This window comes from Phascolarctos cinereus, unplaced genomic scaffold (genome assembly GCF_003287225.1).
Source record: "Phascolarctos cinereus isolate Bilbo 61053 unplaced genomic scaffold, phaCin_HiC Scaffold_4;HRSCAF=312, whole genome shotgun sequence".
Classification (NCBI taxonomy): Eukaryota; Metazoa; Chordata; class Mammalia; order Diprotodontia; family Phascolarctidae; genus Phascolarctos; species Phascolarctos cinereus.
Genome location: NW_027555847.1, coordinates 298524224 through 298540046, shown reverse-complemented (window position 1 = coordinate 298540046; position 15823 = coordinate 298524224). Strand labels below are relative to the sequence as shown.

The following is a 15823-nucleotide window of genomic DNA, read 5'->3' as shown; positions in this document are numbered from 1 at the left end:
TTAACATTAGCTGTTTTTATATAAATTTGGGGGTTTAGATGTTGGCCTATAGATTACGCGTATCTGCTAAATTGTAGATGAGTTGAAATCTTTATACATTTCTTGGAAAACAATTAGTAACATTGTTACCTAATGCTTTATGTCCTTCATAAATCTAACTTCCCTCAATATTCTTTAAAAATATTTTTTGCATAACGTGTTTAGTTTTTTTTAAAGAAAACTAATTTTATAGTTCTAATGGAGTTATGCTGCCCAAATGAACTTCTTTTTGAGTGGTATCTGAGAAATTCAATAAACCCAGGACTATTTGTAGAATTTTGTTTTCAAGTCTGACAAGCACATTTGAAGAGGGACATTGACAAAGTGATCTGCCTTCATGCCGAGAATCCAAGTTATAAAACTTTGTGGGGTGCTTGGTGAATATTTACAACATTTAACAATACTTGAACATTAGCTCCAGAGGGCAAAAATAGGAGCAATGAGCAAGAGGTCTAGGGAGGCAGATTTCACCCTAATCTAAGGAAGAATGTTCCAATAATTGAAGTTGTTTAGACAAGAAGTCAAATGCTTTGTGAGACAGACACCAAACAGAGGCTAGGCTACCCCTGTCAGGGATGTTGTAGGGGGGATTCCTGCACTAGATAAGAAATAAACTAATTACTTAAGTGAACTTGCACTAAGTCAGTGATGTGTCCATCTAAACAAATAGTGATATACATACATACATATGTACATGGATGAATGGATTTATACATGTTAACAAGAGAAGATATATTTCAGGGTCTAACAGCATGCAGGGAAGCAGTGGGGGCATACCCCTAGTATTTATAGGAAAGGGAAGGAGAAGTTTGCCAGTGATGAATCCAGAGAAGAACAGCTTGCTGGGAATTCTACCCAGGACATAAGTGGTAATGGCACTTAGTGTATTTAACAAAGATTCTAGACTGATAACAATTTTGGGTTTCGAAAACTGGTGTACCAGCATCTTGCTGAGGTTCAGTTTTACAAATGTCAGGTTGCTAGCTTTGACTTGGCATGTTGCTTTGGCTATGGTGGTATCAAGAAGTCCTGGATATCCATCCATGCATGAGTGTCTGTAGCTCTCTAGGAGTTTCCTTTGGGGGTGGATAGATCTCATATTTCTCTTCCTGTGAGAGATTGGGCTTCTGGAATTCCACTAATCATATCCTTCTTGAGCTGAAGGAATAGTCAGATGGAGACCAGGAGAAATTCCAGTGCCCTTGGGCAATTGTTGTCCTCATTCCCTGAGGACAGAGTCTCTGACTTCCTATGACCTTTGAAATTAAGAAGACACCTTAGAACCTTGACATCAAAGAATTGCTTTATGAAAACCAAAGAAAGAGCAAAAATGCAAAACTCGTATTTCTAAATGTAATTCATTGAAGGTTATTCTTACAGTTCAGGAGAGCTGGAGACAAGGGAGGCAAGTTTAAGGGTTTGTGTTTCAAGGAGAGATTTCATTACTTAACTATAGCATCAGTTTGGCTTGCGTGGAGGAGGGACAGCTTAGCAATAAAGACAGCTTCCCAGCTTTCCCTTTTTATGCAGTAAAGGACCTATCTCTGGTATGTTTCATTGGTGTTTTGCCATTTTCCCTCACTTCCCAGGCCTTTAGAGCTGTGATTGGTGGAGAAATAAAGTGCTTTGTCTTACCTTCCATGGCTACCCTTTGTTATCATTGAGTGTCATAATTGGTTGAGAGGGCAAAGGAAAAAGAGAAGGATGTGGATGAGGTAGTGAGTCTGATTCATCCCTATGGCTGGCTTTAGTTATATTCTCATGGAGATAGAGGCTTGTTCTGATAGCCTTGAGGGGGCTTTGAAAAACTGTCTCAGAACTCATGGCCCACTCCTCCAAAAAGCTAGTCATGTGCTTTGGCAGGGCTGCCTGGCAAAACAAAAAAACAAAGGTACCAATGTTTGCTTGTGACCAAAATTTCTGGTATAATACAACTCTCCTGAGCTGGTCTTTAGACTACACCATGTTACAGGGGCATCAAACATGCTAACATTGACTTTGGACCTTTTCTTCAATACTTTAACACATTGGCCTATGTTCTGTCTCTGAGATAAGCCAGCAGACAATTACAAACATGTGTGTGTATGTGCATGTGTACACGTTTGTGCATGTCTGCATTTTCTAGCAAGCCATGACAATTCATTTCCATTCACAAAGGAAGGAAAGCACTTGCAGTGGCAAAAATTCTAAATAGCAAAATACCGCCATATTATTTGAAGAGTCATAGCAGCCACAAACCAGGTATCATAACATGAAATGTGGCATTTTAGCTGACCATGACACATCTAGAAACTTGGGGATAGTAAAATCATGTAGTTTTTGCCTCACAGGGTTGTTGTGAAGATCAGATGAGATATTGTACATAAAACACTTTATAAACCTTAACCCCCCCCAAATCTATTAACCCAGTTAAAATATTTGAAGATGATTTTCATGCTCCTACCCCTAAATCTACTCTTCTCTAAACTATTCTCCAGTTTCTTTAATCAATCCTCATGTGATATTTTGAGTCTCACCAGCGTATTGTCCTCTACAGATGTTCCACAGCTGGTTGAGGTTCTTCCCAACCTAGAATGAGACACAACTAGTCTTCATTATTTCTCTTTGACAAACTAAAAAATTACCTTATCAGAAATACCTTTGAGTTAACCCCACCTTGATGATGAAATTCATAGATATTCATTATGAAGATAGCACCTCATTGCTGAAATATTTCATACCTTACCTATCCACTTGGACTTGGTCTTCACATCAGAAATGATAGGGTTACCAACTCTGGTTCCCTGAAAAGTCCTGAGGCTTTGCAACTCTTACTAGTGTCATTTTTGGCCCCCTGTGCTTGCCTGTTGATCTGTCTTAAGCATATTGAGACATTGCACTGTGCGGGGTATCCCGAAAGTCATAAGCTATTTGAGGTTTTCCAGACAACTTTTGAGACAAGCTGTATAATATACAAATGGACATCTATTTTACCAAGTTACTATTATTTCACTGCTTACTATAGGTGTGTTCTTGTTGTTTAGTCATTCAGTTGTGCCTGACTCTTCATGATCCCATGAACCATACTGTACATGGGGTTTTCTTGGCAAAGGTAGTAGAGTGGTTTACCATTTTCTTCTCCAGTGGATTAAGGCAAATAGAGATTGAGTGACTTATCCAGGATCACACAGCTAGTGTCTGAGGCTGGATGTGAACTCAGGTCTTCCTGACATCAGGCCCGGTGCTTTATCCACTGAGCCATCCAACTACCTCATACTAGGCTGTAGCATGCTCTGAAGTTTGGAGACTGACTTGGAAGAATTGAGTTAAACCTAATATTCAGGCCATGAAACAATTTAAGGACCACTTTGTTGCTACTTACTACTCTTCTGAAAATGTTCAGATAAGAATGTCTCTCAGACTTAAGCCCAGGGCTTTGGAATGAACCAGACTCCTTCCCTTACCACCCTTCTACCCTTTCCCTGTCTCTCCTTGCCCCCCATCTTTTCTTTTTCTTCATCCTTCCATCCAAATATAATGCTCAAATATCCCAAAGAATAGGTTTGGGAATGAAGAGAACAAACATTAGAATCCCTTAGAAGCACGTAAACTTAGGAGGCATCACTAGGCAACACCAGTGACATAATGTTTTCTGTGTATAAAGGGAAGCCTGGGAAGCCATTTTTTTTGTTGCCCTGTCTCATGAAATGATCTGAGGACACTGGTGTTTGTGTAGCACAGATGGTTGGATTGAAAATCCAGTCCATAGACCCAGAGACATCCTTTTCTCTAGAACAGGGGTTCTTGTTCTTTTTGTACAATAGGCCTTTTTCATGGTCTGGTGAAGCCTATGGACCTCTTCTCAGCATAATGTTTTAATATGCCTAGGATTATAAAGGAAACTAATTATATAGAAATGTAGTTATCTGTCTAGCTATATGCATACATATATGTATACATAAAATATGCATAAAAGCATATATAAAAATATTAAAATGTTCTTTCTGGGTGTTTTAATCTGCTCGTTTAAAAAATGTATGTTGGCTTTCAGCATCAAACACTAACAAAGCACATTTTTTGAAACAGGCCTAAATTGACTCATAGAACCAGACACACACACACACACACACACACACACACACGATGTATGAGTCACATAAACTGCTTTAGGATCATAAAGTGTGTTCCAAGAGGTATTTCTGTTAAAATAGTCAGAAGTTGATTCAGAGGAGAAAGAGCTTTTCCATCAAACAGGACATTTTTTTCATTTTTGATATTTTTATAGATCAGCTACTGCATTTTTATACTTTATAGAACATTGCAACAAAAGGAATTGTTGCAACGTTGTGTGTTATTTTCTCCATTGACTCTGCATTGTGTTCAGTGGCAGTATAGTGGACAGAGAGTTAGACTCAAAGTCAGGAATTCCTGAGCTCAAATCTAGCTCTAGATACTTAGTACCTAAGTGACAGTGGGCAAGTCACTTAACCTCTGTCTACCTCAGTTTCCTTATCTGTAAAAAATGGGGATAATAATAATAGTACCCACCTCCTAGGGTTGTTGTGGGAATAAAATGAGATAATATTTGTAAGGCACTTTGCAAACCTTAAGGTACAATATAAATGCTAGCTATTACTATTGTTGTTATTACAATAAGAAAAAGTAAGAAATGTAAGAAAGAATGCATACGACAAAACTACCTCCATAATATAGGGCCAAGAAATAAACATCTCAAGTAAAATATAAAGAAATAATAGTTTTGTTGGATTATTAGAAAATTTTAATAGTACTTTATATCAAATGAGCACATTGACAATCATATTGCTTCTGAGAACAAATGAAACACCTGTGAAATCATGCACAATGGGGCTAGATTCTAGCCTTTGAGTTAATTAACACTTCAGTTATGGATACACACAAACTTTTATTAGTCTTGTTCTATTTAGTGAAAAAGTTTTCCTTTCAACTTAAATTCATGCTTATTTTCAGTCTGCAAGGAATAATACTAGAAGTGGAATTTTTTTTCAGCTGACGATCACTTAGGAAGCTAAAAAATACATTTCACCCTCTTTAAAGTGAATTTGTGACTGGTCATTTACTTCAGATGGGCATCTGGATGGCACAGTGGATAAAGCACCAGGCCTGAAGTCAGGAAGACCTGAGTTCAAACATGGAGACACTTACTAGCAAGTCACTTAACCCTGTTTGCCTCAGTTTCCTTGTCTGTTATTGAGCTGGAGAAGGAAATGGCAAATGACTCCCATATCTTTGCCAAGAAAACCCCAAATGGGGTCATGAAGTGTCAGACATGACCGAAATGACTGCACAACAACAACATACTGTTCAAAAGCAACTAGACTTGATCAATGGTCATTCCATTGTATAGGTGGAGCAGAATTCATGGTCAGCCTTGTGTTGATCAAATGCAAACTTCTGGTCAAGTCTCCACTACCAAAATAAAGTGGAAAATTGAAAGAAAATTTCAGGAGAAAAATCCAGCTTTCCTTTGAGTTGTCTATTTAGACAAGTCTATTTAGTGGCCTTTTTTTTTTTTCATGGAAGGAGTGGGAAGACAAGGTTCATTGTCCTTGGTCCCTACAAAGAAATTCCCCCTCCAGATTTTTCTGCTTTCCTAGGACTCTTCATCTCTGTCATCAGGGAAACAAGAATTTTGGCTTTGAAATGCCAAGTCTATAAAATAAAATATTCTTTCCTTTTGAATCAACTTTCAAGAAATTAAACTGATGTTACTATTCCCATAGATAACATTTGTCTGTTATTGTTATTGTTCTCTCATTCTTTACATCTCGTTAGATGGAGTTAAGATAGAAATGTTCAGGAACAAGTTGCTCCTCTGCTATTACTCTTTTATGTTTACCGTTCAGATAATTGTATGGGGGGGGGTAAAATGGCTGCTTTTTTGTAAATGAATAAGAGTATTGAAATATAAGCTTCTTTTATACAGGCTCACTGAAAGCATGTTGGGGTAATTGCAGTATCAGACAGGACAACAGTGATGTTAAGTAATTTACTCTGTTCCCACATAGTTTTGATTTCCTGTTCTGTCTCTATATTTTGAAAACTTTTCATTCCATATAGTATGTTGGTTAAGAATTCAGTATGACTATTCTGGAAAGTTGTGTCTATGATTATGGTCCAGTTCTAGTATAGTTTATTTAATGAATTCTCAAGAATATTTTGAGGTCTAGACTTGGGGAATAGGAATTGTTGTATCTTAGTTTATTAAAGCTAGTGAGCCTTCTGTCAGTCAATTAATAAACAAGAGTTTGTTAAAGACTATTATGTTTGGGCAGCTAGATGACATAGTGGTTAGAGTGCCAGGCCTGAAGTCCAAAAGACTCATCTTTCTGAGTTCAAATCTGACCTCAGCCTATTACTAGCTTTGTAATCCTAGGAAAGTCACTTAGTCCAGTTTGCCTCAGTTTCCTTATCTATAAAATCAAGCGGAGAAGGAAATGGCAAACCATTGTAGTATCTTTGCCAAGAAAACCCCAAATGGGGTCATGGAGAATCAAACATGATTGAAATCAATTGAACAACAACTGTTATGTTCCAGGTACTATGCAGGTGATAACAGCTACAGAGAATAAAACAATTCCTACTTGCAAGGAGGTTACAGTTTAATGGATGAGTATATATGTATGTATGTAGGTATATGAGAATATACATGATAATAACAGAATATAAATACAAAGTTAATAAAAGATAGTTTGGGAAGAAGAGTACTAATAGTTGAGGGGACCTAAAAAGCTTTCATGTAGAAGGTGGTTCTTGATCTGCATGTTGAAAAGAAAGAGATACTATTAGGCAATGCTGAGGAGTGCATTCCAGACACAGAAGACCAGCAGTATGAAGGCATAAATAAGAGGAGTAAAAAGCATGAATATGGGGAGTGGAATAAATGAGAGAAGCTCAGTTTGGTGGCATCACGGAATGTGGGGAAGGGAAATAATGACCAGTGAGAATGGAAAGATCAGTTAGGGCCAGGATAAGAGCTTTAAAAACTAAACAGAGGAATCAATATTTTATATTAGAGGTAATAGGGAGCCATTGGAGTTTATTAAATATGGAAGTGATGAGGTCAGATCTTTGTTTAAGGGAAATTACAATTAGCCGTGTGGAGGACATAATGAAGTGGGGAGAGAGAACCAATTTGGAGGTTGTTGCAATAATTTAGGAGAGAGTTCATTAAGGCCTCAATTAAAGTGGTAGTTTTGTGAATAGAGAGAATGTGTCAGATTCAAGAGATGTGATGAAGGTAGGAATGGCAAAATTTGGCCCATTGACTAGATATGTAGGATGAATAAGAGTGAGGAGTCAAGGATAGTGCTGAGGTTGTGAACCTGGGAGACTGGAAGAATGGTGATGCCTTCCACAAAAATAGGGATGTTTGGGAGAAGACAGGATTTAGAGAAAAAATAACTAGGTTTGGCTCAGGACAAGTCAAGTTTAAGATGTCATTGGAACATCCAGTTTAAAACATCAAACAAGCAATCGGCATCATGGAACTGAAGCCCAGAGGACAGACTGAAGCTGGATATATGGTCTCTGAGTCTTTTGCAAAGGATAAGAGCTAATGATGTGTCTAAGAGACAATGTAGAGAGGAAAGAGAAAAGGACCTAGGATCAAACTTTGATGTCCAGAGTTAGGAAGCATGACATGGACAGTAAGCCAGGAAAGGAGAGGAAAAAGCCTTAGACAGTGAAGAGAAGAACCAGAGCTGAGTACTGTCACAGAAACCCTGAGAGGAGAGTATTTAAAGCAAGGTAGTCAGTAGTGTCAAATGTTGCAGATCGGCAGAGAATATGGACTGAAAAAAAGATCAGTTAGTAACTAACTAACTTATGATTAGTAACTTTGTACAGAGCTGTTTCAGTTAAGTAAGGAGATTGAAAGTTAAATTGTGAAAGATTGAAGTGTAAGAGAAAAGGAAATCAAAGAAATGAGTATAGACAACTTTTCCTAGGAGTTTGGCTGAGAAAGAGGAGAGATATAAGATGATTGCTTGAGAAGATAGAGTCTAGCAAAAGTTTTTTGTTTATTTTCTTTGGGTTTGTTTTTTTTTTTTTTAGGATGGAGAGACTTAAGCATGTTTGAAGTCAGCAGAGAAGGAGCCAGTAGATAGTGGTTGAAGATTTAAGAAGGGTAGGAGGCAGTATGATTAAGGTTGTCATCTACTGAAGGTGTAGTTCTAGCTACCACTTTGTTTCTTGCTGGTTTTTATTTAGATTGTCACAATCATAATAATATATTCTCAGAGCACATAAGTTAAAAACTTACAGATGTACTTTTGGAACAAGGAAATATCACTTCACCAAACAACTGACAATACGTACATGCTACTGAGTTTGTTGAATGAAAGTGAAAATGGTTTACTTCCAGATGGATCCTGTGAAACAGTAAAGATCCAAGGATGAAATTTAAAGGCCCACCATGGGCAATATCCATATAAAATCAACAAATACTATGTTAATCAAGAGGTATCATACCAATTGCTGAATCATTTTGATTTCTTTAAAAATAGAAACAGAGAGGTAGTATGATGACAATTCAGGACCAGGTCATCATCCACTAGAAATTAGAGATGGATTATCCTTGAGGAACCTGGTCTTATTTATCAATTCAGACTATTCAGGGAAAGAGTAGAAACTACACAATGCATAACTGCAGACTATGAACCTTTAACCAAATGTACAGCAATGTACCACTATTGTCTTGAATTTATATCCAAAACTTTCTAGCTTTTGTAACCTAAAAAGAAGGCAGATCCCATGTTACAAATACACACTTCAAGATATCCTTGAGAATTCAACAAATAAGCTGCTCTGGACCTGGGACCATTATCGCAGACAGAAACATTGCCTGCAATTATTTTCTATTTTGTTAGATGAAAAAAATAAATGTATCTTCTCTAGGATATCTCACACAAGTGTTAAGAACTCTTAACAACTTTCAGTGTAGCATAAGCCATCCATTTGGAGATATCTTATTCAATTTCAAGGATAAGATAAATTGGTATTTGTTGGCTATATACTGAATAATGAAACTATACATAAAGCATTTATTTGCCACATAGAAGGAGGTATATTAAAGAAAAAAAGCCCTTCTTACTTAGTGTTTGGTTGGTCAAATTTCCCTCTCCAAAAGGATCCCTGTTTCAGAGGTCATTATCTAGTGGAGGCACAGAGCCAATCCAGCCACTCCACCTTACCAAAATCATCCAGGAGAAATGTCAGATGGATAGAGACTGGCCTTGAATTACATTCTTCATGTTACCTGTTAACTTTTGATTGAATGGCTTATTTCAAATGGCATACTAAACAAATACACTCCTCTGGCAGGATGCATAGCTTATTTTCTTCCTTTCTTCCTCCTTAGTCTAGCTCTGAGCAGTAGATAATGATTAATCTGGTCTAGGGTGAGTGAAATTACAAAAGCAATTTCACAGTTACTTTTAATTGTGAAAAGTAATGAGAAAATAAGGACCCAGACTTTTGTTCTGACAATTCTACTTAGTTCACATAAGAACCTTAGGGTGTGTGCTCTTTGGGGCAACAGGAACAAGGATATCCTAAGGACATTCTTGTTCTGCATGTAGCATTTCAAACTTGTTAAAAACATCAATTGGTTTTTTGACTACATTTTACCCCCAAGGCAACTTAAAATAGTGGGCATTGGAGCCTATGCAGACCAGAAGCTGACATTCACTGGGGGTTACATATAATGTGTACCTGGCTCTTTCAAGACGATCAGTGGAAAATAGTTTGCATCATAGAATACCCAGTGTAGCACAAAAGGTTAGAGATGTATATGAAATGAGAGGAAAAGAAAAATAGCCAATTTAGGAAATAGTGTGATGCAAAGAGTTCTGTGTTTAGGGAACAGAGATTCATGCCATGTCAAGGTGGCCCCAGCATAACTATGGGGTAGCTTGGGAATGCCAGTAGCCAGGGTTTGACAGGAAAAAAAAAATTCAGTGGGACTGGTGGAAATTATTGAATTAATTAAAAAAAAAAGAAAAGTCAGGGAAAAGTATGAAGGACATATTATTGGTATTGGACAATTATTTGTTTCTTCCTCTTTTTTTCTCTTAATCCTTTTCATTCTTTTTTTCCCCTTCAGCATTTTTTAATCACCTACAGTTTTCAGCACATTGATCTTAGAGAAAATTTTAGTGTGATGTCCCCTCCAGAGTACTAAGACCCTTGTTGATGACAGGTTTCGTTGATCAGTTAAAAAAAAATCATCATTATCATCCTTTTATTCAGTCAACTCTCAAACAAAAAAGATTATATTGATATGATAGAGTTTTGAGGTTTGCAAAGCATTTAACGTATATGTGTTACCCAACAGCAAATCTGTGAGATAGGTGCTATTTTTAATTCCCATTTTACAGATGAGGAAACTGATCCTGAAAGGATAAGTGACTTGCCAAAGTTCACACAACTAGTAAGTGTTCAATTCAAGTCAACAATTATTAAGGACCTACTCTGTGCTAGGCAGGGCAGCTAGGTGGCACAGTGGACAGAGCCCTGGGCCTGGAGTCAGGAAAACTTGTCTTCTTGAGTTCAAATATGGCCTCACACACTTAATAGTTGTATGACTCTGGGCAAGTCACTTAACCCTGTTTGCCTCAGTTTCCTCATCTATAAAATGAGCTGGAGGAGGAAATGGCAAGCCACTCCAATATTTTTGCCAAGAAAACCCCAAATGGGGTCACATAGAGTCAGATATGACTCAAACAACTGAACAACAACAAACTGTGCTAGGCATGGTTCTAATTGTTGAGTATACCAAAAAAAAAAAAGGCAAAAACAGTTTCTGCCCTCAAGGAACTTATAATCTAATGAGGGAGATGGAATCAGACAATTAGATACAAAGAAGATATGCAAAGGATAAACCAGAGATAAACTCAGAGGGAAGGCATTGACCTTAAGGGGACTGGCAATGGCTTCTTGCAGAAGGTGGGATTTTAAGTGAGACTTGAAGGAAGCCAGAGAAGCCAGGAGGCAGAGATGGGAAGGGAGAGCATTACATATTGGAGGATAGTCAGGTATATTAAAGAAAAAAAGCCCTTCTTACTTAGTGTTTGGTTGGTCAAATTTCCCTCTCCAAAAGGATCCCTGTTTCAGAGGTCATTATCTAGTGGAGGCACAGAGCCAATCCAGCCACTCCACCTTACCAAAATCATCCAGGAGAAATGTCAGATGGATAGAGACTGGCCTTGAATTACATTCTTCATGTTACCTGTTAACTTTTGATTGAATGGCTTATTTCAAATGGCATACTAAACAAATACACTCCTCTGGCAGGCAGAAGATGAAATGCCTTGTGTATAAAACAGGAAGGAACAGCATCATTTGATTATGGCTCAGGTGGAGGGGAGCAAGGTACAAAAAGACTGAAAAATGTGGGCAGGGGAGGTTAGAAGGGCTTTAAAAGCAAAACAGAATTTTGTATTTGATCCTAGAGGAATAAGGAAGCACTAGAGTGGATTGACTAGGAAATGGCATGGTCAGATCTGTACACTAAGAAGATCAATTTGCCAGCTAGTTGGAGAGTAGATTGGAGTGAAGGCTTGAGGCAGAGAGGCTAAATAGAAGGGTGTTGTAGTAATCCAAGTGTGAGATAATGGGGGACTGATTACACCACGGTTCTGGCAGTGTCAGAAGAGAGAAGGGGTTAAGTATGAGAGATGTTGAGGAGGTAGAATCAACAGGACTTAACAACAGATTGGATATGGGGTTGGGTGTCTTGTGAGAGAGAATGAGGAGTCAAGGATAACACCTTGACTGGGAGCCTGGGAGGATGGTGATATTCACAACAGTAATAGGGAAGTTAGGAAGAGGGGAGGGTTTAGGGGAAAAGATGGGTTTGGTTTTGTACATGTTGAGGTTAAGATATCTATGAGAATTCCAATTTGAGATGTCCAATAAGCAGTAAGAGATGTGAGACTGAATGTCAGGAGAGAGCTTAGGATTGCACAAATAGAAATAAGAATCATCTTTATAGAGATGATAATTGAATGAATAGAAGTCGATAACATTACCAAGTGAAATAGTATAGAGAAAGAAGAGAAGAAGACTAAAAATAGAAAAGATACCTACAATTAGTGGGCTTTCTCAAAATATGGACTCCAGGCAAGGACTCACCAGTCAATGAGCTGACCTCAGGGACAATAGAATGATCATTAGAATGAATCCCTCAATTAGAATGAATGATCAATGAAATGAATTCCCCAATCAAATTGTAATTATAATGTACAAACCTTCCTGAGAAGTACACTTCCTGTGGAGGTAGATTGTGCCCTTCTCCCTGGCCATAGAGAAGTCTTCTGATTGGTCCCCAATGAGATAGTCTGCCTCCAAGATGAGTGGCAACTAAGATTCAGTGGTGACAGACTCTTATCAGAAGTGTAGCCCTTTCCCCATGGTTTACAGAAATAATCTATAGTAACCATTTACATTTTTTCAGAAGGTACCTGTAGGTTTTTAGAAAGCCAATATTTAAATCTGCGCATTTTTTTTTCAGTAAAACTATTTGGCTGATTAGGACATAATCAGTCATAAAATTCTGGTTTATATTTAGTGTTAACCGTTTGTCTCTTTATAGGTAAGGGCTTTTGAGTCAACCTGTACATAATGCACATGCTCAGGAATATATTTAACGTTGAGAAAAAAATAGAGCTAAAACTCAGCACTTGAATCAGTACTTCATCTTGTGCTAGTACAGGGAGTGCTCTGAACACAAAAGACGGTCTCTGAACACTTGGTGAGAGATCTTAATCTAGCCATTCTTGTATTAATGAAACGGTTAGATTTGAGCATTTTCAGAATGTTATGTGAAAATTAATTCCTTTTATGATCAAATCAGAAATTCTTTTGTATACATACACACATACATGTGTACATATATGTGTGTGTATATATATAAAATATATGTGATATTTTGGGGAAAATATTTTTTCTTACATAGTTAAAGCTAAAAAGACCCCATGATAGTAATAAAAATGTTAGCATTTATGTAATAGAAAGCAAAAACATAGGATGTTAGATACAAGAATTTACTGGTGGTGTTTTTTAACAGTTTCTTTTACTTGTAAAATTTTTTTAGTCAAGTGTAATCATAAGGATTTATGAAATCACACTGGTTGGAACTGTTGTTTTATAATGTAAGCTGTTGCCTAACAAGACAGAGTAAAGGGTGCAAAAATGTACATACAACAGGCCAAAGACTTGTCTTTGATTTCAGCAAAGCTTTGGTATTTCAGCCCCATTTTAGAATTAAGGAATTTTTTACATTTCTGATTAGATGATATTTCTAGGATGAATGCATCTCATTTTTTTTGTCCATAATAATGACAAGTTACCTTTGAGGATTTTCCTCCTACGAGCACAGGACACACTATAATATGATTTTCGAACTTTTTTTGTGGAGACATGCAAACCAATTCATTACCATTTTTTGAATGGATTTATAGACTATATCAGTTTTTTAGAGAAAAATCAGGTTTTCTTTGGAATCATAGAAACTTGGTAACAGTTGAACTGAAAGGGACCAAACAGGTCATTTTGTCTAAACTGTTCAGTTGACAGATGAGGAAAGAGGGGCTCAGACATTCCTACGAAGTTGACTTTTTAACAAACATAATTCTTTCTAACAGCACTAGTGCCTGGCACATAGTAGGTGCTAAATGTTTATGGATTAATTGATTGATTCTTTCTTATAGATTGCATTTCTGGCTTCTGCATATGCAAGCAGGCAACTGACAGAAGAGAGCTGCTCAGCCCTTGCTGCTATCATGCATTACCTCTACCTTTGCCAATTTAACTGGATGCTTATTCAGGTAGGAACCTCATTCTATTTTCTCTTTCCCATGAATCTCATGATTCATCACCCCTGGAATTTGGCATGTAGTAGTGATAGCTACTGATATGTCTACAAACTAGGTTCTGGGAAGTGAATAAAGCAAATCATAACTCACAGGCAACACCCTATCTCCCCAAAACATCCCCTTTCATGGTTTTATTTGATGTTGGGGGGGGGAAACCTAATGCAGCAAAGTGCTCCATTTAAAGAATCAGCACTGGGCCTAGCAAGAGAAAGACAGGAGCTTTGGACATGAATTTGGTGGAACCAGCGTTATATAGGAATTGAGCAAAGCTGGTATCCTTGAGGTGTTGGAAGAAACATTTGTATGTTTGTTTTTGCTATATCTTCAAAGTAAATGTCCCTTTGTGAAGATTAATTGACGTTTAGTGGTTAAATGAAACTGGGACAATAGTAACTAGTACCTTCCTCATGATTTCATGAAAGTTTTATAGCTTTGATAAAGTCCATTGGGGCTACTTGACCATATATACCTTAAACTCAATTCACTCTGGCTTTCACTAATTGGCCAACAATAGGTGCCAGCCCGAGACTCACTTGGTCATTGTTTGGGTTTTGATGGCTCAGAGTAAATGTAAATAGCAATTGTTTCTGTTCTGGCCAGAAACCCTGAAGGTTTTCCTCTCCCAGATAGATTTTTTTTTGAGTAGGTAAAAGAGTACTTCCCCCCCACCCCCGACACCTCATTTCTTACCTAGCCTTAATTACTGAATTGGTGTTGCCTCAGACAAATTGAGACCTGGGAAAGACCTTATTTTAAAAAAAGGCTAGGTCTCTCACTGCATAGGGGCCATCTCTAGTCATCCTGCGCTGTTTTGCCTCTGGACCCAGATGGCTGTGGAAGAGAGAGTGAGGCTGGTGACTTTGCACAGCTTTGTGTCACTTAAATCCAATTCACTCGCAAGTCAAGGCATCACCTTCCTGTCATTGGTCCTCTTCCAGAACAAGGACAAACAACAACCAGGATAAAGAACAAGAGATTATCTACACTTACCTTCTGAATACATACTCAGGCTGAGAAGGTTCTTTATCACTCCACAATGCCAGTCACTCATGGCAGGAGGAAAGTTCCTCAAGCCTCCTCATGTTAGCTTGAAGTCAGGCAGGGATCATCGCACATGCTCTTAAGTGGGAGAGAGGGAGAAATAACCCTCCATCTCACAAACCCCAAACCAAGCCCACCCCAAGCTTCCATATACTGGCCTGGATGATGCTGGCTGAGCATGACCCATTGAGGGAGGGGTTGGAGGAGCAAGGGGAAAGTTACACTCAAACTCTCAACTGTTGCTGCCTGCTAAGTTGGTTTTACTTAACTTTTTCTTTTTTATAAAGGAAAGTTCTGTCACAGCAGAGGTATATTTTGGGAAGTAACTCATGTAAAAAAAAGATTAAAAAACTTTTTATACATTTATTTATTTTTAATCTGTATTGCAGGCAAGAGAAGGTTCCATTTCTAGATTCAACCCAGAACCTAGGTTGGAGACTAAGTCAAAATCTGGAGCAGCTAGGTGGTTCAGTGGATAGAGTGTCAGGCCTGGAATCAGGAAGATTCATCTTCCTGAGTTCAAATCTGGCCTCAAACAGTGGGCAAGTCACTTAAATCTTTTTACCTATGTTTCCTCATATGTAAAACAAGCTGGAGAAGAAAATGGCAAATCCCTCCAGTATCTTTGACAAGAAAACCCCAAATGGGGTCAAGAAGAGTCAGCCACAACTGAAGCAACCAAGCAACAACAAAAATCAGAATCTAAGACTTTTCCCCTAATTCATCTTGCAAGTTTCCTGGGATTCCTAGGACTTTCAAGAACCTTCTTATTAGTCCTTTCTGTAGTCTGGAGCCCTCTATTCCTGGGATTCAGATTATGCCTGAGTTATCTCCTTTACTCCTTTGGA

At 37.9% G+C, this 15823-nt stretch overlaps 1 protein-coding gene across 1 annotated transcript in view; it reads left to right on the top strand.

Moving 5' to 3' along the window:
- ADGRV1 (adhesion G protein-coupled receptor V1) overlaps window positions 1-15823 on the top strand; it is a 712618-nt gene that overhangs the window by 432160 nt on the left and 264635 nt on the right. The window contains 1 exon segment of the mRNA XM_078151750.1: window positions 13770-13886. Within this exon segment, the coding sequence (XP_078007876.1) occupies window positions 13770-13886 (117 nt within the window).